The following is a 16647-nucleotide window of genomic DNA, read 5'->3' as shown; positions in this document are numbered from 1 at the left end:
TGGGTCATTTTTACTTTTTGGCTATTATGAGTACTGCTGCTATGAACATTCCTGTAGAGGTTTTGTGTAGACATACACATATCTTCATTTCTTTTGGGTATGTGCATAGGAGCAAAATTGCTCAGTCATATGGTAACTTTATGTTTAACTTTTTAGGAACTGCCAGACTTTTCCATAACAGCTAAACCATGTGATGTTCCTACCTGCTACTGTATAAGGACTCCAATTTCTCCCCATCCTCACCAACACTCATTATTATCTGGGGTCCTGACAATAGCCATCTTAGTGAGTGTAGAGTGATGTCTCCTTGTGGTTTTGATTTGCACTCCCCTAATGACTAAGTTAAGCAACTTTTTATGCACTTATTGGTTATTTGTGTATCTTTTTTTGGAGAAATGTCTGTTCAAATGCTTTGTCCATAATTTCTTTGTTATTTCAATGTTAGGTTGTAAGATTTCTTTATATATTCTGGGTACAAATCTCTTTATATATTCTGGGTACATAGGATTTGCAAATATTCTCTCTCATTCTTTGGGTGGTTTTTTCACTTTTGATGGTGGTTCTTTGAAAGGTCCAAGTGTTTAATTTTGATAAAGTCGAGTTTATCTGTTTTTTCCTTTGGTTGCTAATGGTTTTGATGTCGCATGTAAGAAAGAAATCATTGGCTAATCCAAAGTCATGGAAACTTATAGTCTTTGTTCCTCTAAGGGCTTTATAGTTGTGGCTAAATTTTCTGGCTTTAAACAGCATTTGTTTTTCAGCGTCTTTAATTACAAGTTGTATGTTTCACTTTATTATTCTTCACATAAAGAATAAGCTGATTTCCCTTTTGTGTTGTTAAAAACAAAACAAAACCCCTATTCAAACTGTACAAAATAGAATGATCAAAAACAAAAGTAGTTGTCCAGAAATAGTGGTATCATTTATATAAGACTGTTTGGTCTGCATAAGAATATCCCTGTCTCCTAGGATCTTCTTTCTCATTTCCTGATATCTAAAATTGGTGTACATGTTTGCTTATTTAATTTCCTTTACAGGATGTTTTTAATTCAATAAGATATAATAATTTTTAATTTATAATTTAAATACCTGAAATTTATTTTGTGCTGCTTGTATGGTGTTTCCTAATAAAATTAAAATCATATGGTGGGACGCCTGGGTGGCTCAGTGGGTTAAGCATCCAACTCTTGATTTCAGCTCAGGTCATGAGATTGAGCCCTGCATTGGGCTCGGCACCAAGCATGGAGCCTGCTTAGGATTCTCTCCCTCTCCTTCTGCCCCTTCCCACTACCTCCACTCATTTGTTCATTCTCTCTCTCTCTCTCTCTCTCTCTCTCTCTCTCTCAAAAAAAAAAAGATTGTAATATCATGAGAAAATATTTCAGAATATTTACTCACAGAAAATTTTATCAGCATTTTTACAGACCATCAGTACACAGCTATTCCTGTCCTTAAAGCACTGTCTCAAGGAATTGCTAAGCTATATTTCTTTATTCCTTATTCAGTTCTTACATAATCTAGAAACTTGTGCAGTATTTTCTTTAAAACAGTGATTTATCCTTTTTTCTTTTTTTTATCCTTTTTCTTACAAAAGTTTTGCACATACATTTAAAAGAAGCATTAAAACATTGATAAGCAAAAAGAAAACAGTAACTGATCTCCTAAAATCCTACCACCTAGACATCCTCCATCAGCGAGAAAGTGAGTTGAACTTGACTTCTGGCTGCATTTTTCACTCAAGAAGACTCTTCAACCCCAGAGCCCCAGAAATGAAGAACAATGCCTGCCTGATTGATTTCGTACTGAAAGTTTTTAGACAGTTGTCTTTTGTTCCTTAGAACTGAAGTCAACACCACTATTGTGTTTTTCATTGCAGGTTCCATTCCTTTTTGCTCTTTATGGGTCACCCACCTTATGCAATTCGGGAAGTGAACATAAACAAGTTCTGCAGGATCATTAGTGAATTTGCACTGGAGTATCGCACCACCAGGGAAAGGGTTTTGCAGCAGAAACAGAAACGGGCCAACCACAGAGAGAGAAATAAGACCAGAGGGAAGATGATCACTGACGTAAGTCCCATGAAATAAGTCTCTCTGTATCATTTATTGTAAAAGCAGATCAACCCCTGCAGTTTAGGGGCTGTCCTTTTTTTTTTTTTTTTTTTTTTTTTTGGACTGTGAAAAAAAATCCATCTTTTAAAAAATGCTCTTTTTTTCACATTAAAAAACTTTTTTTTAAGAACAGTTTTAGGTCCAGAGCAGAATTAAGAGGAAGGTACAAAGATTTCTACAGAGATACTCCTTGCCCCAACACATGCACAGCTTTCCCTATTATCAACATCACCCACTAGAGTGGTACCTAGTTGATGAACCTACATTTCTACATCATATCACCCAAAGTCCAAAAACTGCTCTTAAACAGTTCCTCTACTATTACAGTGAAAATCTGCTGTATAACATGTGTGGGACAAATACATGTAAATTAAGGATGTGTGGCTAGTGGAGGAACTTTAACCCATGTTAGGGTATTGTAGGTAATATGGTGTCATTAAAGGCTTGAGTCCTTTTTCAACCTCTGAGATGTGGGTAGAAGTGGAAGAAAAGAAAAAATACAAAAGAGAATGCCATTTACTCTAGGAACACAAATATACTGATGTGGGAATTGATTCATGATTTTAATGGTCATAATGATGCTGCATAACCAGTCAGTTGACATGTGGACCACCGATTCGAGACATCTGAATAGAGAAATAATTGGTGTGGTTGCTCAAAGACATGATTTGAGGGAGCTCTTGGCAGTCCCTTGAGTCAGAGAATCTTTAGGTGGGAAGAGATCCATAGAATAGTGAATCCAACAGGAGTTCCCTACGGCCCATTGTGGGGAGTTGCCCTGCTTGCTGGTACACTCCCCTTCTTCCTGGGCTCCTCTCTCCCTGCAGGCCACGGGTGCTGTGGGCATTCAGGTGCCAAATGCTCTGTAAGAGGAGCGGGGAGGGATGTGTGAAGATGCCAGAGACAAAGACATACCATGTAGGTGCCTCTTTCTGGTGGGCCTTTATGCAAATCAACCCATCTGTATATAGATCCGAGAAGCACCATTGCCTCTCAGTAATACAGAAAATGGGATGGGAGAAGGACCAAATGATAGAAAGCACCATCATCCTGGGGGTTGCAAGCCTCAACTGAACTCAAGTCAGGCAGATTTCTTTGGGGAGGATTAAAATTAGTTCTGCCTTCTGCCCCCAGATGGGTGTGCATGTTATAGGAGAAACAGAGGGCACATGATTAGCATCTACATTCTGAGGAATAAGAAGATGGATCCATTATCTTAGAAATTTTGTTATATTGAGGTAGTTCTGAGGAAAACTAGGGACTAATCTTCTTACCATCCCCTCACCCAGACTCCTTGTTCCCTTAGAATTTTCTCAAGCCTAAGGGAGTGCTCAGATCACTTATCTGCAGAGGGGCCCTTTGTACAGCCCTGCTGGCAGTTCTGAATGCCAGTGCCACCAGCTGAGAGTCTTCCTTCTCCTCTCCTGAAGTCTGGGCTCCATAGGATGAGTATAGCAACAGGAAGCAAGCTGAATCCATTTGGGCAAACTGTGGCCCACTTTTCATTCCAAGGTGTTATTTTTTAAAGCTTTAAAAGGGGCTTACTCATTTTGGTGGAAGTGAGACACTGGTGGGTGAAAAATACAGGCCCAATATGCTTATAGTTATGAAAACATGAAGATTTCTTGCCAAATTCTTGAGATTTTTTTTACAGATCCCACTAATTTTCAAATTCTGCCCTTCTCTGAAAACATTCGGCTTGCCTATTTATAAACAGGGGTAAATGTTGCTAGAGTTTAATTCAAAAATATTTAAATTCCCATTCAAATGTAGACAAGGACAGACCTCACGGTTCATCCTCAACAGTCTCTTTTTTTAGTGGTCAGAGTGGCATCATTCACGTAGAGAGACTGCCATCTGCTGGAAGATGAGGATATTGTCATTTAAGACAAAGTGTAGAGCTGCTTCTCCCAATTCGCAATTCTGTTCCCCTTGCATGCTCAGCCCTGCACTGGGCACCAACAACATATGACTGCGGAAAAAGACAAGCTTATACCCCCAAGGATGTCCTCATGATCTGGTTAGAAAACAACACATACACAACCTAAACCACTAAAAACAAAACTCGGCAATAGATGGAGCCCCTGAACATTAGAACTGGAAATGATTTTTAGAGAAAATTGTGTAGCGAATCATTTTTAATATAGATGCTGGGTAAGATGAAGATGGAAGTGGTAGTAATTGAACAGAGATGGTTTTAGAAAAAAAATTATTGTTTAAGACAGTGAAATCTGGGCAAAATCTGAAGACTGATCATTTCACGTCAGCCCTGTATCTGCCCTTATGTGCCTGTCCCTCCTCTTCATTCTCTGTTTCTGAAATACAAAAGGCTTCCTTTCTCAAAATCCAGGTGCCCTCCCAGGTAAGAATCAGTGAGAAACTAAGTGATTTCTCATCCTTGTGCCCCAAACTAGTGGTAGACCCAAAATGGTGACATAGACAAGACGGCATAAGACATCCTTGGCCCTGTCTACTGTCTTCATACTCAAGATTGACTGCAAGAACTCAGGCTATCAGCCCCAGGACCTCCACATCAGGGGCTTGTGGGGAGCTCTCTTGACCTTGAAAATGAACCAGTCAGCTATTTTAGTAGCAAAATGAGTTTATTCAGGAATGGCGGGGAAGTTGCAATTTGAGACATGCAGGCTATGACAAAACCATAGACAAGTCCAGAGAACAAAGGGGAGGAAAGTTATTTTATTGAGAAAAGAGGAAATTGGGAGGGGCTACTTCTGATTAAATTCCCTTGGAAAAAAGTGAGAGTTCAGTGTGGCAGTGGTTTCTCATTGGCTGGGCTGTTGCAAGCGAGGAGAAAATCTTCATCCCACTTGGGTAGGAAGGCAGGCCACTTCCTGTTGATGGCTGCAGTAGACGGCAGTATGAAGGTGTGAGAGCTCCCTTTCTGGCATCCTGAATATTTTATTTTATTTTATTTTTTAATTTTTTTTTCATCCTGAATATTTTAAATGTTTCCTTCGGTTTTGCAGGCATTTAAGCTCAGCTTTCTCTTCTATAAAAAGGGAATGCTTGTTTTTTGGGGGGATGTCAAGAAGGCTAGAGATTTTGCATATGTAGCACCTTGCCCATGTGCTGATGGCTGAGAAAATGCCAACCATCCTGGTTAATAAATAAGCTCTAAGGTAGATATAAAAATAGAGCAAGACTGTCCTCTCTGGGTGGAGTGCCTTTTGCCTGGGAGTGATGTGGAATATGATGAACCAGAGGCATTTTGTCATTTTAACTCCTGAAAGTTTAGTCGGGTCTTAAAAACTTTCTGTCTGATTTGAGGCCTGGCCTCATAACCTCAGTGGAAACTCAGGTTACACTGAGGGTGTGTTTAACCTAAAATCAAGAGATGGACATGACCTTCACTCTCAATTTATTTTTTAGAAAAGGGTTATTTATTTTAAAGTTACTTAAAGAAGTTTATCAGGTGATAATTAAAAGCTTGGCATGTCAGTTCAGAAAGCCTCCATGAGGGGCAGGTAAGATTTTTAAAAGAACTTAATTTCGTGTTTCTGAGGAGTCATATGACCCATTCTGCTTGGGCATTGGTTGCACTGGTTCTGTATGGCCTGTATGTGGAAGGATTCATGGAGGCCCACACCTGGCAGCCTGGGCAGGGAGGGCCCAAGCACTCGAGATGAGAGGGAGATAGTGGCTGACAGGTAGCACAAGGCAGATAGAGGCTGGTCCACGTGCAGAGGCCCTGATGAGCAGCAGGGTATGGTGGGTTCCACACCGAGTAGCAGGGCACAGAGCTGGGAGTTAGGTCTATAGCAGACCGAACACCAGGTACGCTGGCTATATGCCCTTGGGCAGCCTCAGGAGATTGGTCTGGAGCCCCACAAATTCCTCCTGACTTTGGTCAGAACTGGCCTTGGAGCTCAGAGAGGGAATGTCTGGACACAGGCAGTAGGGCTACGCAGTCAGAATCTGGCAGCTCCCACCTCAGGAGGGCAGACCCTGGTGGTGGTGGCTAATTCCTTTATTTGGAATTTGGTAGGACATTAAGATCTCATCTTTGCTAACTTCTGTACCTTCTAAGAATCCCTTCTGTCTTTTCCATCCTGTCCTGTCCTCTCGGGTAGACTGATGAAGAGGATGAAGTGGAGGTAGGACTGTTTATAAACATGAGGAATGCCACACTTGACCTTCCCAAGTGTGCTGTAGAGTCTAACCTAACATAAGCAGCATGAGGCATCAGCACCATCCAGTGTTCTAAACCATGCATGGTCATTTTCTGGTTGCTTTCCGTGTGATCACTAACCTCCTCACACAGGTTCTCATTATGATGGGTATGCCAGTAATCAAAGGGTTAACTGCATTTTCCAAGCAGTCCCTGAGTCCCAGGCACTGTCAGGAATGGCAAGTTCAGCTGATCTAATATTGGAGATATTCTCCTAATATTGGAGAAGTGGACAGGGAGTTCTCCCTCCAGCCCCCTGGCTGAGCCTTTTGGCAACTCAAATATGAGAACTGGCTTCTAGGATAACCATGGAAAGAGCCCTAAAACCAAAGAGGAAGTGGGACAGTGGTCACAGAAATGGTCATCACTCATAGGCAGCCTTTGACTTGTGCCCATTTTCTCAGCTGGCATCCATTGGATTCACTGGGATTTGTGTGTCCAGGGGTGGGATGGCAGGGGCTCCTCCTCCTGGCCCTGGTGCAGATGGGAGAACCAGAAATGAAATCAGGGCCATTGGCCCTGGAACATGAGGGAGCAGTGCAGATGGTACAAGCAGATGTGACCTGGGCTCTGTTGCCATGGCTGAGACAATCGATGAAAAGGGGAAGCCAGGAACCTGTGGAACTGCTCTTTGCAAACATTAACTGACTTTCCCCTTCTCATCCAGCTGTTTGGCCTTGTGTACATATGTATGGCCCAGTATTCTAGAATATCTCTTTTAAAATATACATGCCCTGATTCTTTGCTCAGCTCCGGTGAGAGAATATGATCATGTACATGTAATGCGTGTTGGGGCAACCATATTTCTGACACAGCCAGAAGCAATGAGTGTTGCCAAACTCTGTTTCAGCATGAATTTCCATGTCATTTTCTGGTCTAGGCCTTGCAGTTGATTCCCTTGGGGCCTTTGACAAATCATTGAATCTTGGAGAGCTTTAGTTTCCTTCTCTGTAAAGTGAGATGGGACTAGGTCTGGAAAGATTCTGGCCAGTGTTTACCATAGTATGATTCTTTGTAAATGTTAACATCACAAGTGATCTATAAGAAAATTTTAACTTCTCTCTGGTGCTAAATTAAAAAAAACCCATCTCAAGACATTTGATTAACTGAGCATATTTTAATTCTCATATCAGGGCTCTGGTGTTAGAAACAGATTGCAGTTCTGAGTTCTTCCCAGGGTGGAGGTCCGTTGCCCCCAGCAGGCACCCCCTGAGGGGAATCTGCAGTGAGCCAGGAGAGCCATGACAGCAGAGGGATGGGTGTGGGCCTTTTGCCACCGGGGCTTTCTTTCTGATAAGAGAACTTCCTGTATACGTGGATGTTTGTCATTGGTTCATTTGACAATCTTAGTGACTGCCATAGAGATTGTGTCTGCAGAATGTGCATAAACAAGAAAGAGGTTTTCCTCCCCTAGACGTTTTATAAGCTTGAGTTGTTTTGGGGGAGTCACCTCATGCCCATACCCCTACTTTGGTCTGCAGTCTGGCAAGTTCTCCAGCAGCTCTCCAGCACCTCTGAGCCAGCCGCAGGGCCTGACCTATGCTGAGGACGCCACGGAGCACGAGAACATGAAGGCCGTGCTGAAGACCTCGTCACCCGCTGTGGAAGATGCCACCCCGGTACTGGGTGTCCGCACACGCAGCCGAGCAAGCCGAGGTAACTCCTGGCCCCCCTGGCCAGTTGCCCACCCATGGGGGGAGTCTGGTCCCCATCACAGGGGTACAGATTACTGTGTCCAGGGAGTATCTGCTAAGGGACCCCAGCTGCCCAGGACCACCAGTATTGCCATTGGCACTTTCCATCACTCACATCTTTGTGACCCCCTGCAGTAGTTCATCTCCAAACCAAACAGCACTCCCACAGGTGTAACTTAGCTCACACAAGAGGAGTTATGATTCTGAATGAATACTTAGGGGTTAGAGCAGGCTGTCAGCAAACCACACCCTGGTCCCAATTTAGCCAGCCACCTATTTGATAAATGGGGTTTTCATCAGAACCAGCCAGGCGTATCCATTTGGGTGTCATCCATGGTGCCTGAATGCGGTGCTGCCACAGTTGGAGTGGTTGTGGCAGAGACCTCAGGTTTTCACTAGCTGGTTCTGTGTAGAAGTTTGCTGGATTCAAGAATTGCTCCTTTTTGCCTTTTTTAATCTTTAGAGGCAATGAAGAAATGAAAACTACAGGTGGTAAAGACAGATAAGAATTTCTAGCTTTGTTTCATAACTTGGAAGGGGTAGTTTATTGAATTGAGAATTAAAGTGTATTATTCATCTGAGTGTGTTCAGTGGTGTTCCCCGCTCCAGCTGGACAGCACATGAACCCCTCCTCAGTTTCCTTACTGCCCACAACACAAGGCTCATGCTATTCATGCTGTTGCTTGGGTCCCCCTGTGGTCTAGTCCCAGCCTGTCTCCCACACTTGGCACTCACTTACCCCCACATTGCGGGCACCTCCCTTCTGGGAACCCAGTGTCTTCCTGAGCGCCCTCTGCTGTCCACTTTTCCTCTGCCTTTCCAGCCCCCATTCACCTCCAAAATCCACCTCCTCATCTCCTAGGGCCATTCCTTCCTTCCATGGACTCCTGAGCCGCCAATTCAGGCTGCCTCAAGATTACAGACTTTATCACTAAAGAAAATGAACTCCTGGAGGACAGGCTTTCCCCTCTTGGTGTTTTCTTAGTCCATACTATGTGCACAGCCAGAAGAAGGTATATGATTTGTTATCTCCAAACGGAGATGCTCTGGCAGGTGACAGGGGTTCTAGTCGTAAGTATACTGGGTGAAAAAATAGAACAGGCCAGGTAGACTGGGTTGCAGGTTAGCTTACCTAACACGGAAACTCAGTAAAGCAGTGAGTATGTGCAGTGCCTGTCAGGCATCCTCCCAAGCTCTGGAGAACATTCAGACTCACAGGATGACAGAAAGGCAGCTGGAATCTAGGGTTGCAAGCTCGAGAAACCCCAAGGAGGCCCTTCAGTGACTTCTGTCTTTGTGGACTTACAATGCTTTTGGAATGTTGCTATTGTCAATTCTGTTGAATATAAAAAAAAGAATGATAGTAATAATAACTTCAACATAAAAGAAAAAATAAATGTAGTTTCAAGTGTTCTTTATAAGAAAATGGGTCACACAGTAGGCACTGTGGAAGTTCTTGTCAACCTGAGGACCACAAACTGCCATCTACGGAGGAGTCTTGAAAGGGCTTCCAGTCCCTAAGGTTTATGTGGGATTCCGTGGTCGAGCTGCACCTCAGACTTTTTATGATATGACAAAATTTTTCTTATTTTATGTGAGTTCGATATCACTCTAGTTCCTTTCTCTGCTTCTTAGTGTTGGACTTTTAGCAGGATTTTTACTTTGATAGGCAGCTAAGAAGATGCCAAAAGAAGGGCAGCCTTCCTCCACCTTCACCCCAGTGTTATCCTGAGACATGGTAGCAAAGTCATATAATCTACTACAACCTTGATTCTCAAACTATCCCAAAAACTTGCAAATATTATTATTATATCAAATAATCAAAGACTGGGTTCTCTTGGATTTGGTTTTTCCAAACCCCCTGACTTCTAGGTAGTTTTGGTTGTGGAGTTAGAAGAAAATGCATGAATATTCTGCTTTAGCAATGAAAGGGCAGCCTTTTGGTGACCAACAGCAGAGAGACACAGTGGTGAAGAACCACAGCCCTGAGCACCCTATGTGGTACATTCTGATAATTTGACTTTTTTTTTTTTTAAGACTTCTTCCTTTACTTTAGAGAGAGAACACGTATGGGGGTGGTGGGGGTGGTGAAAAGTGACAAAGGGAGAAGGAGAGGGAATCTCAAGCAGATTCCCCACTGAGTGTGAAGCCTGGGGCAGGACCCTATCTCACGACCCTGGGATCGTGACCTGAGCTGAAGTTAAGAGTCAAATGCTCAATCAACTGAGCCACCCAGGTGCTCCTGATTTTTTGCAAGGAAGAAGAGGTGTCCTTGTAGAAAAGACTATCTATGAAAGGCCTCCATTTCTTAGAAAAGCCAAGTAGTGATACAGAGAAGAAATGTGTAAGCCAGAAAGAGTATAAGAGGAGAGAAAAAATTAAGGAAGGTTAGACAGTGAAGAAAATAGTATCATTAAATGCTTAACAGTAGAGACTATTATTCTAGATGAAGCATAAAAAATAGATAAGAATAAACAAAACAGCTTTGCAGTGTTGTGGTGTGTGTGAAAGGAAATCACCTGTACCTGTGGCATTTAAAAAGGCCTAAGACCTTCCATGGATGAGTCTAGAGTCTCTGGGCCCAGCAGCTCTCAAAGGCTTTGTGTCCTGGCAAAACCATGGCCACCAAGAAGATGAAGGCCAGCACAGAGTTGACCACAGCCATCAGGAGTCTTGAGCCCCTGTACCTGGGTGGATGCAAGGGTAGCCTGATGGAAGCCATCTGGATGGAGATGGAGCCTAGTTCGTCCAATGGAATGACAGACTGTGCTAATTTTTAAAGAGAAAGGGATTAGAAAGGAAGGCTATTCAGTTTCTCTGCACATTCAGGAACTTATCCTTCCAGATGGCACAGAGTAGAGAGTGGCAGGCCACCACTTCCACTTAAGCAACTAGAATTTTTTTTTAATGGCAAGAGCTTTCTTTTAAAAGCTATCAGTGAACTGTGAAGGGAAAAAGGACTAGACAAATGAGAGTTGTAGACAAGCTGAGCATGCCTCTCCAGGACACTTTGCCGAGTTTGGGCATAGGGTGAGAGTTGGAACCCACCACGGACAGAGAGACTCTAATAGGAGAGAGAAGCCATTAGAACGTCTAATAGCAACATGAGCTGGTATAAGGGATTGGAAGTAGAGGGTCTCCAAACTCCAAGACTCCAAATGTCTTCTCTAGGAGACATTTACTAAGTGCTGGGGCAGCATGGAGAGGGGGAGGTTGGGCCAGAAAGGCTGGAGGAAATCTCCGTAAAGGTCTGAGGAAACAAAGACAAGCTAGAGTAAGTAATCACTTTCAACAAATACATACAGATATTTAAAAACAGAGGTGGATGGATTCTTCATGAAAACTACAGTCTGGTCCCAACCCCATTCAGTACTTCACCATGTCTGCTCAACAGAAAAGAGTGAAGGTTGGGAAATGACACTGACCCCAGTCTCTGCATCCTTCTGTACACAAAGTGCAGTGCATAGTCCAAATTACTAGCCAAGACAAGAATATGAAAATGTGGGCACCTGGGTGGCTCAGGGGTTGAGCGTCTGCCTTCAGCGCAGGTTGTGATCCTGGGATCCTGGGATCCTGCATCAGGCTCACCCCATGGAGCTTCTCCCTCTGCCTATGTCTCTGCCTCTCACTCTCTCTGTGTCTCTTATGAATAATTAAATAGAATCTTTAAAAAACAAAGAATATGAAAATGTGCCCAGAGAGGAAAAGGAGGCAGTAGCAGCAGATCCACAGGTGGTCCATATATTTAAATATGTAGCCAAGGTTTAACCACTACAAAGTTAAAGAACATAAAGGAAAATAGAGACAAATTGATTAAAGGGGGGATCATTTCAACAGCAAATTGGAACATATTTTTAAAAGGAATCAAAGAGACATTTGAGAACTGCAAAAGGAATAACCAAAATAAGGAAATCAGTGGATGAGTTTAACAGCAGACTCATCTCAGCAAGAGAAAGGATTAGTGAATTCCAAGACAAGTCATTAGAAAATGTACAAAGTGAAGCATAGTGAGGAAAAAATGTACAGAACAAAATGTAAGGTCTCACCTATGTGTAATCAGAGCAGCAGAAGGAGAAGGATAAGAAGCAATAACTGAAGAGCTAATGGCTGAGAATCTCCCAATGCTGATGATTAATATCAACCCACATATTGAAGAAACTTAGCAAATCTAAGGAGAATAAAAAGAAAACTTTGCCTGTAAAATATAGGCAGACTGCTGAAAACCAATGATGAAGATAAAATCTTTTTAAAAGCCAGATGGAAAAGATAAATTACCTTCTAAGGTACAACTATCAGAATGAGGGCTCACTGTTATCTGAAGCTATGGAAGTCAGAAGAAAGTGAAATGACATCTTCAAACTGCCAGGAAGAAAAGTTTTAGACCTATAAGTTTGTATCCACGGAAATTCTTGTAGAAACAGAGGACAACTTTTATTACATTAAAAGATAATCTCGGGATCCCTGGGTGGCGCAGTGGTTTGGCGCCTGCCTTTGGCCCAGGGCGTGATCCTGGAGACCCGGGATCGAATCCCGCGTCGGGCTCCCGGTGCATGGAGCCTGCTTCTCCCTCTGCCTGTGTCTCTGCCTCTCTCTCTCTCTCTCTCTCTGTGTGTGTGACTATCATAAATAAAAAATTTAAAAAAAGAAACTTCTTAAAAAAATAAATAAATAAAAAATAAAAGATAATCTCTATTTTGATATAATCATCTCACTTGTATACTATTTCCTTAGGTTAGATTTTTAAGGGGAAAAAATAAGTTACAGTGTATACTTCAAACCGCAGTTTGCATTTTTTTGTTGAAATGTAGTTGACACAATATTATATTGGTTGCTCGTGTGCAACATTGTGATTCAACCAGTCTATATTATCAATTTACATATTTTTAAAAATGAAGTCAACATAAAGTAATATGGTGCTATCATAATCTATAATGCTTCATTCCTACATTCTCAGTACATGTAAATGTCTTCCAGGATGCCTGGGTGGCTCACTCAGTTAAGCATCCAACTCTTGACTTTGGCTCAAGTCATGATCTTGGGGTCACAAGATCAAGCCCCAAGTCATGCTCCACACTCAGTGGAGGAGCCTGCTTGAGATTCTGTCCCCCTCCCTCTGCCCTCACTTCCCATCCCTGCTCACATGTGCATGAGCTCCCTCTCTCTCTAAAATATATAAATCTTAAAAAAAAAAACAATAAATATCTTGCTAACACTTAGAAACTGTGCTGAGCCAGTGGCCTCTTGGGGTCTGTAAAAAGTATAGGGCAGAGTTTCCTTGATGCTATATGTGGGCACAAGATTCCAGGGGAAAAATCCTATGTGTTCTTCCATATAGGTAAAATTCCTATATGGAAAGAATGTACGTAAACAGTTATTTGGCAAGAAAGTAACCAAGGAGTGGGGGGATAAAAAAGCAGAATTGGGACTGAGGTAATAAAAGAATGATATCATCACAAAACCAAGTCTGGCAATCCTAAACATATGGCAACACGTCCCTCTGAAGCATTTCCTGACATTACAGTGAAAGCAGATCCCTAGGGATGTTTAAGATGGGAAGAATAGGTAATTCTTAGTAGGAAGATCAGATGATGCCTTCATTTTTGGCCCAGTGCTTTGAAAATGTATTATGAGCAAATACAGTTGATTGAAACTTGTGCATTTTTGGAAGGGTAGCTTTGGCATTTTAAAATAAGAAACAATTACAAATCAGTAGGTAAAAGGGAAAACGGGAAATTGCTGGGCAAAACACAATTGCGCTGTTGATTGCTCTGTCTGATTTGAGGAAGACCATTGTTCAGAAGCTCCAAAGGGTCCCAGGGTGAGAATGGTGCTAGTGTAAGACCTCTTGCCACCAATTAGACCACCTGGACCATCCTGGGAATGCAGAAAAATTCAACCATTTCAAAAATTCTTTTCTGAGAGAAGCCTATTTTTTAAAAAATTTTTATAACCATTTTTTAAAAATATTTATTTGTTTGTTTATTTATTTATGATAGACAGAGAGAGAGAGAGAGGGGCAGAGACACAGGAGGAGGGAGAAGCAGGCTCCATGCTGGGAGCCCGTTGCGGGACTCAATCCCGGGACTCCAGGATCGTGCCCTAGGCCAAAGGCAGGCGCTAAACCGCTGAGCCACCCAGGGATCCCCGAGAAGCCTATTTTTAAAAGGCTTCTAGGATGCTGAAAAATCTAGTCTGATGAAATCAAGTACCTTTGGGGATAAGCAGATAAAGTACAACGTATGATTTTTGTAAATGCCAGTGCTATAGCTGTGCTCCCAGTCGTACAACAAATGTTTAAAATGACATCAACAACAACAAAAAAACTTTGTCATTGGAAAACATATTGACCTATAGCCACAGGTCTCGGTGGGCATGTGGTGTCCCAGGAATCCTGCTACTCCTTTTGCAAAGTGTGAATTATTTATGTATGCAATTCAGCAATATGCATTTTATTGGCAGAAGTTAGGACTAAATTATAGCGTATTATGTCTTTACTGTAAAATTTCGACCATGAACGTATGTCACAAAAATCACAATCTACTGAACTGTGATCAACTATTCCTATTGCAATCAATATCCAAATGTCAGAAGTATTTCCAAATAAGTTTGGGAATGGAACTCAAGAACTTCAGATAAGTATTTACTAACTTTTTTTTGCCTGTGGTTTGAGGAAAGCGGACTGTTCTTCAGCTTCATCTGGACCTTATACTCCAAATACCTGTGTTCCATAGACATAGAGTCTGAGAACACCCACCTACAGGCTTCTGAAATTGTATGTTTATTATAAAGGGTGGTGTATATGGAGGAAATTCTCAAATTTGAGCATACTGCACATTTATCTTCTTACCAGAAGCATATTTCCCATCTTACAGAAGAGGTTTCACCAGAAAGTTGATCTATCGCAAAAGCATAGTTCTTGATCTGTTAGAATAGCATTCATTTCTCACTGTTGAACATGACTTGGGAGCTCACATTTATGTGATGCTTTCTTCTTATCTATAGGCAGATGCTTTTATGCCAGACTTAGACATGGTCTATCTTAATATATAGTTAAGTTACTTAAAATGTGTTTTTCTGGTCAAGGACCAGAGAAAAATTTATGTCAGTTCCCCCTTGCTAGTTGAAGAAGATAATCTTGTCATGATTTTTAAAGGTTAAGTAATCCAGGGGCACCTGGGTGGCTCAATTGGTTAAGCAGTTGATTCTTGATTTTGGCTCAGGTCATGGTCTCAGGGTCGTGAGATCTAGCCTTGTGTTGGGCTCTGCACTCAGCGAGGAGTCTGTTTGAGATTCTCTCTCCTTCTCCCTTTGTCCCTACTCATACTATGTGTTTGCTAGTGTGCACTCTCTCTCTCTCTCTCTCTGTAAAAATAAACCTTTAAAAAAATGTTTTTAAGATTTTATTTTTATTTATTCATGAGAGACACACAGAGAGAGGCAAAGACATAGGCAGAGGGAGTAAAGCAGGATCCTTCTGGGGAACCCAGTACATGGGACTCAATCCCAAGACCCCAGGATCAGGCCCTGAGCTGAAGGCAGATGCTAAAGCACTGAGCCACCCAGGTGTCCCTAATTTTTTTTTTTTTTTTAAGTTAAGTAATCCAAAGATGAACTGTTACAAAGCCTACTGATTTCTATTTAACTAGAAGAGAGGTTAGGGTTAGTTGACAGTCACTAGGCACATACAGCCATGGATGAAAGCTGAGTTAACACGGATCTCCAGACATTACTGGGCGTACATCACTGAGTACCTGATGTGTTCTGTGGTGTGATGTCTGCCCTCCCACCCTCACGGGGCCTGTGGAGGCCTCCGGTTGCAGTGTCACAGGGTAGTATTAGGTCAGTGCTCCACGGATGTGTGAGTGGGAGTAGCCGCCACAGGTCACAGTAGTGTCCCTGCAGTGGGGGACGGGCGACTACCCCCAGATCTGGCTGTGACCCATTGCTGACACTGGAAGAGTAGAGTTGGCATTTTCTCTAGTGTCTTCCTTCTCTCTGAGTACGTGGCACCCTCTGGTTGTTTCATTCTTCAGGATCCGCTAGTTCGTGGACTATGGGAACCGATGAGTCCCCTAACGTCACGGATGATGCAGCCGATGAGATCATGGATCGCATCGTCAAGTCGGCCACCCAGGTGCCCAGTCAGCGAGTGGTGCCTCGGGAGAGGAAGCGCTCCCGGGCCAACCGGAAGTCTCGTAAGTGCCTTGGAGCTGGGGTGAGGGATTTGCCCTGCAGGGACCTGCCCTCCTGTTCCCTAAGCCCTGGGAAGGGCAGCCGCTCAGAGGCTGGCTCCAGCCAGTTGTCAGTGATGCCTGGAGGGTCCACCCCAGCTCATCAACGAGAGGTTTCCTGGTTGACTATCAGCATTGCCACTGTGGAGGAGGAGGGTGCAGCCACACCCGTCCAGTGCATTTGCCACTTCTGGGCTGGCCTCCTTCAGTTCTCACTCTGTTCCCAGGAGGGTCTGAGAGACCCTTTAATATCTCTGGTGTGCAGGCTGGGTGCGGGGATTAATTGCCAAGCACTGCCCCAGGTGCTTTTCTGAGGCCATGTTTCTGCATCAGGGGCCACTTTCTAGCTGAAGATGATTCCCCGCTGTTCACAAACATGTCAAAGGCAAAAACCAATGATTTTATGGTCATTAGGGTGCTTA

At 42.9% G+C, this 16647-nt stretch overlaps 1 protein-coding gene across 10 annotated transcripts in view; it reads left to right on the top strand.

The window, feature by feature from the left end:
• FHOD3 (formin homology 2 domain containing 3) overlaps nt 1-16647 on the top strand; it is a 462688-nt gene that overhangs the window by 435702 nt on the left and 10339 nt on the right. For 7 of the 10 annotated variants that reach the window (XM_038543473.1, XM_038543480.1, XM_038543479.1 and 4 more), the window contains 4 exons: nt 1877-2069; nt 6203-6226; nt 7782-7956; nt 16028-16189. In XM_038543473.1, the coding sequence (XP_038399401.1) occupies nt 1877-2069; nt 6203-6226; nt 7782-7956; nt 16028-16189 (554 nt within the window). The remainder of the gene's footprint in view (nt 1-1876; nt 2070-6202; nt 6227-7781; nt 7957-16027; nt 16190-16647) is intronic. The other 3 variants (XM_038543482.1, XM_038543483.1, XM_038543475.1) reach the window with 1 other exon arrangement.

Source organism: Canis lupus, chromosome 7 (assembly GCF_011100685.1).
Source record: "Canis lupus familiaris isolate Mischka breed German Shepherd chromosome 7, alternate assembly UU_Cfam_GSD_1.0, whole genome shotgun sequence".
Lineage (NCBI taxonomy): Eukaryota > Metazoa > Chordata > Mammalia > Carnivora > Canidae > Canis > Canis lupus.
The sequence above is the reverse complement of the archived record's forward strand: the minus strand, read 5'-3'. Positions and strand labels throughout refer to the sequence as shown.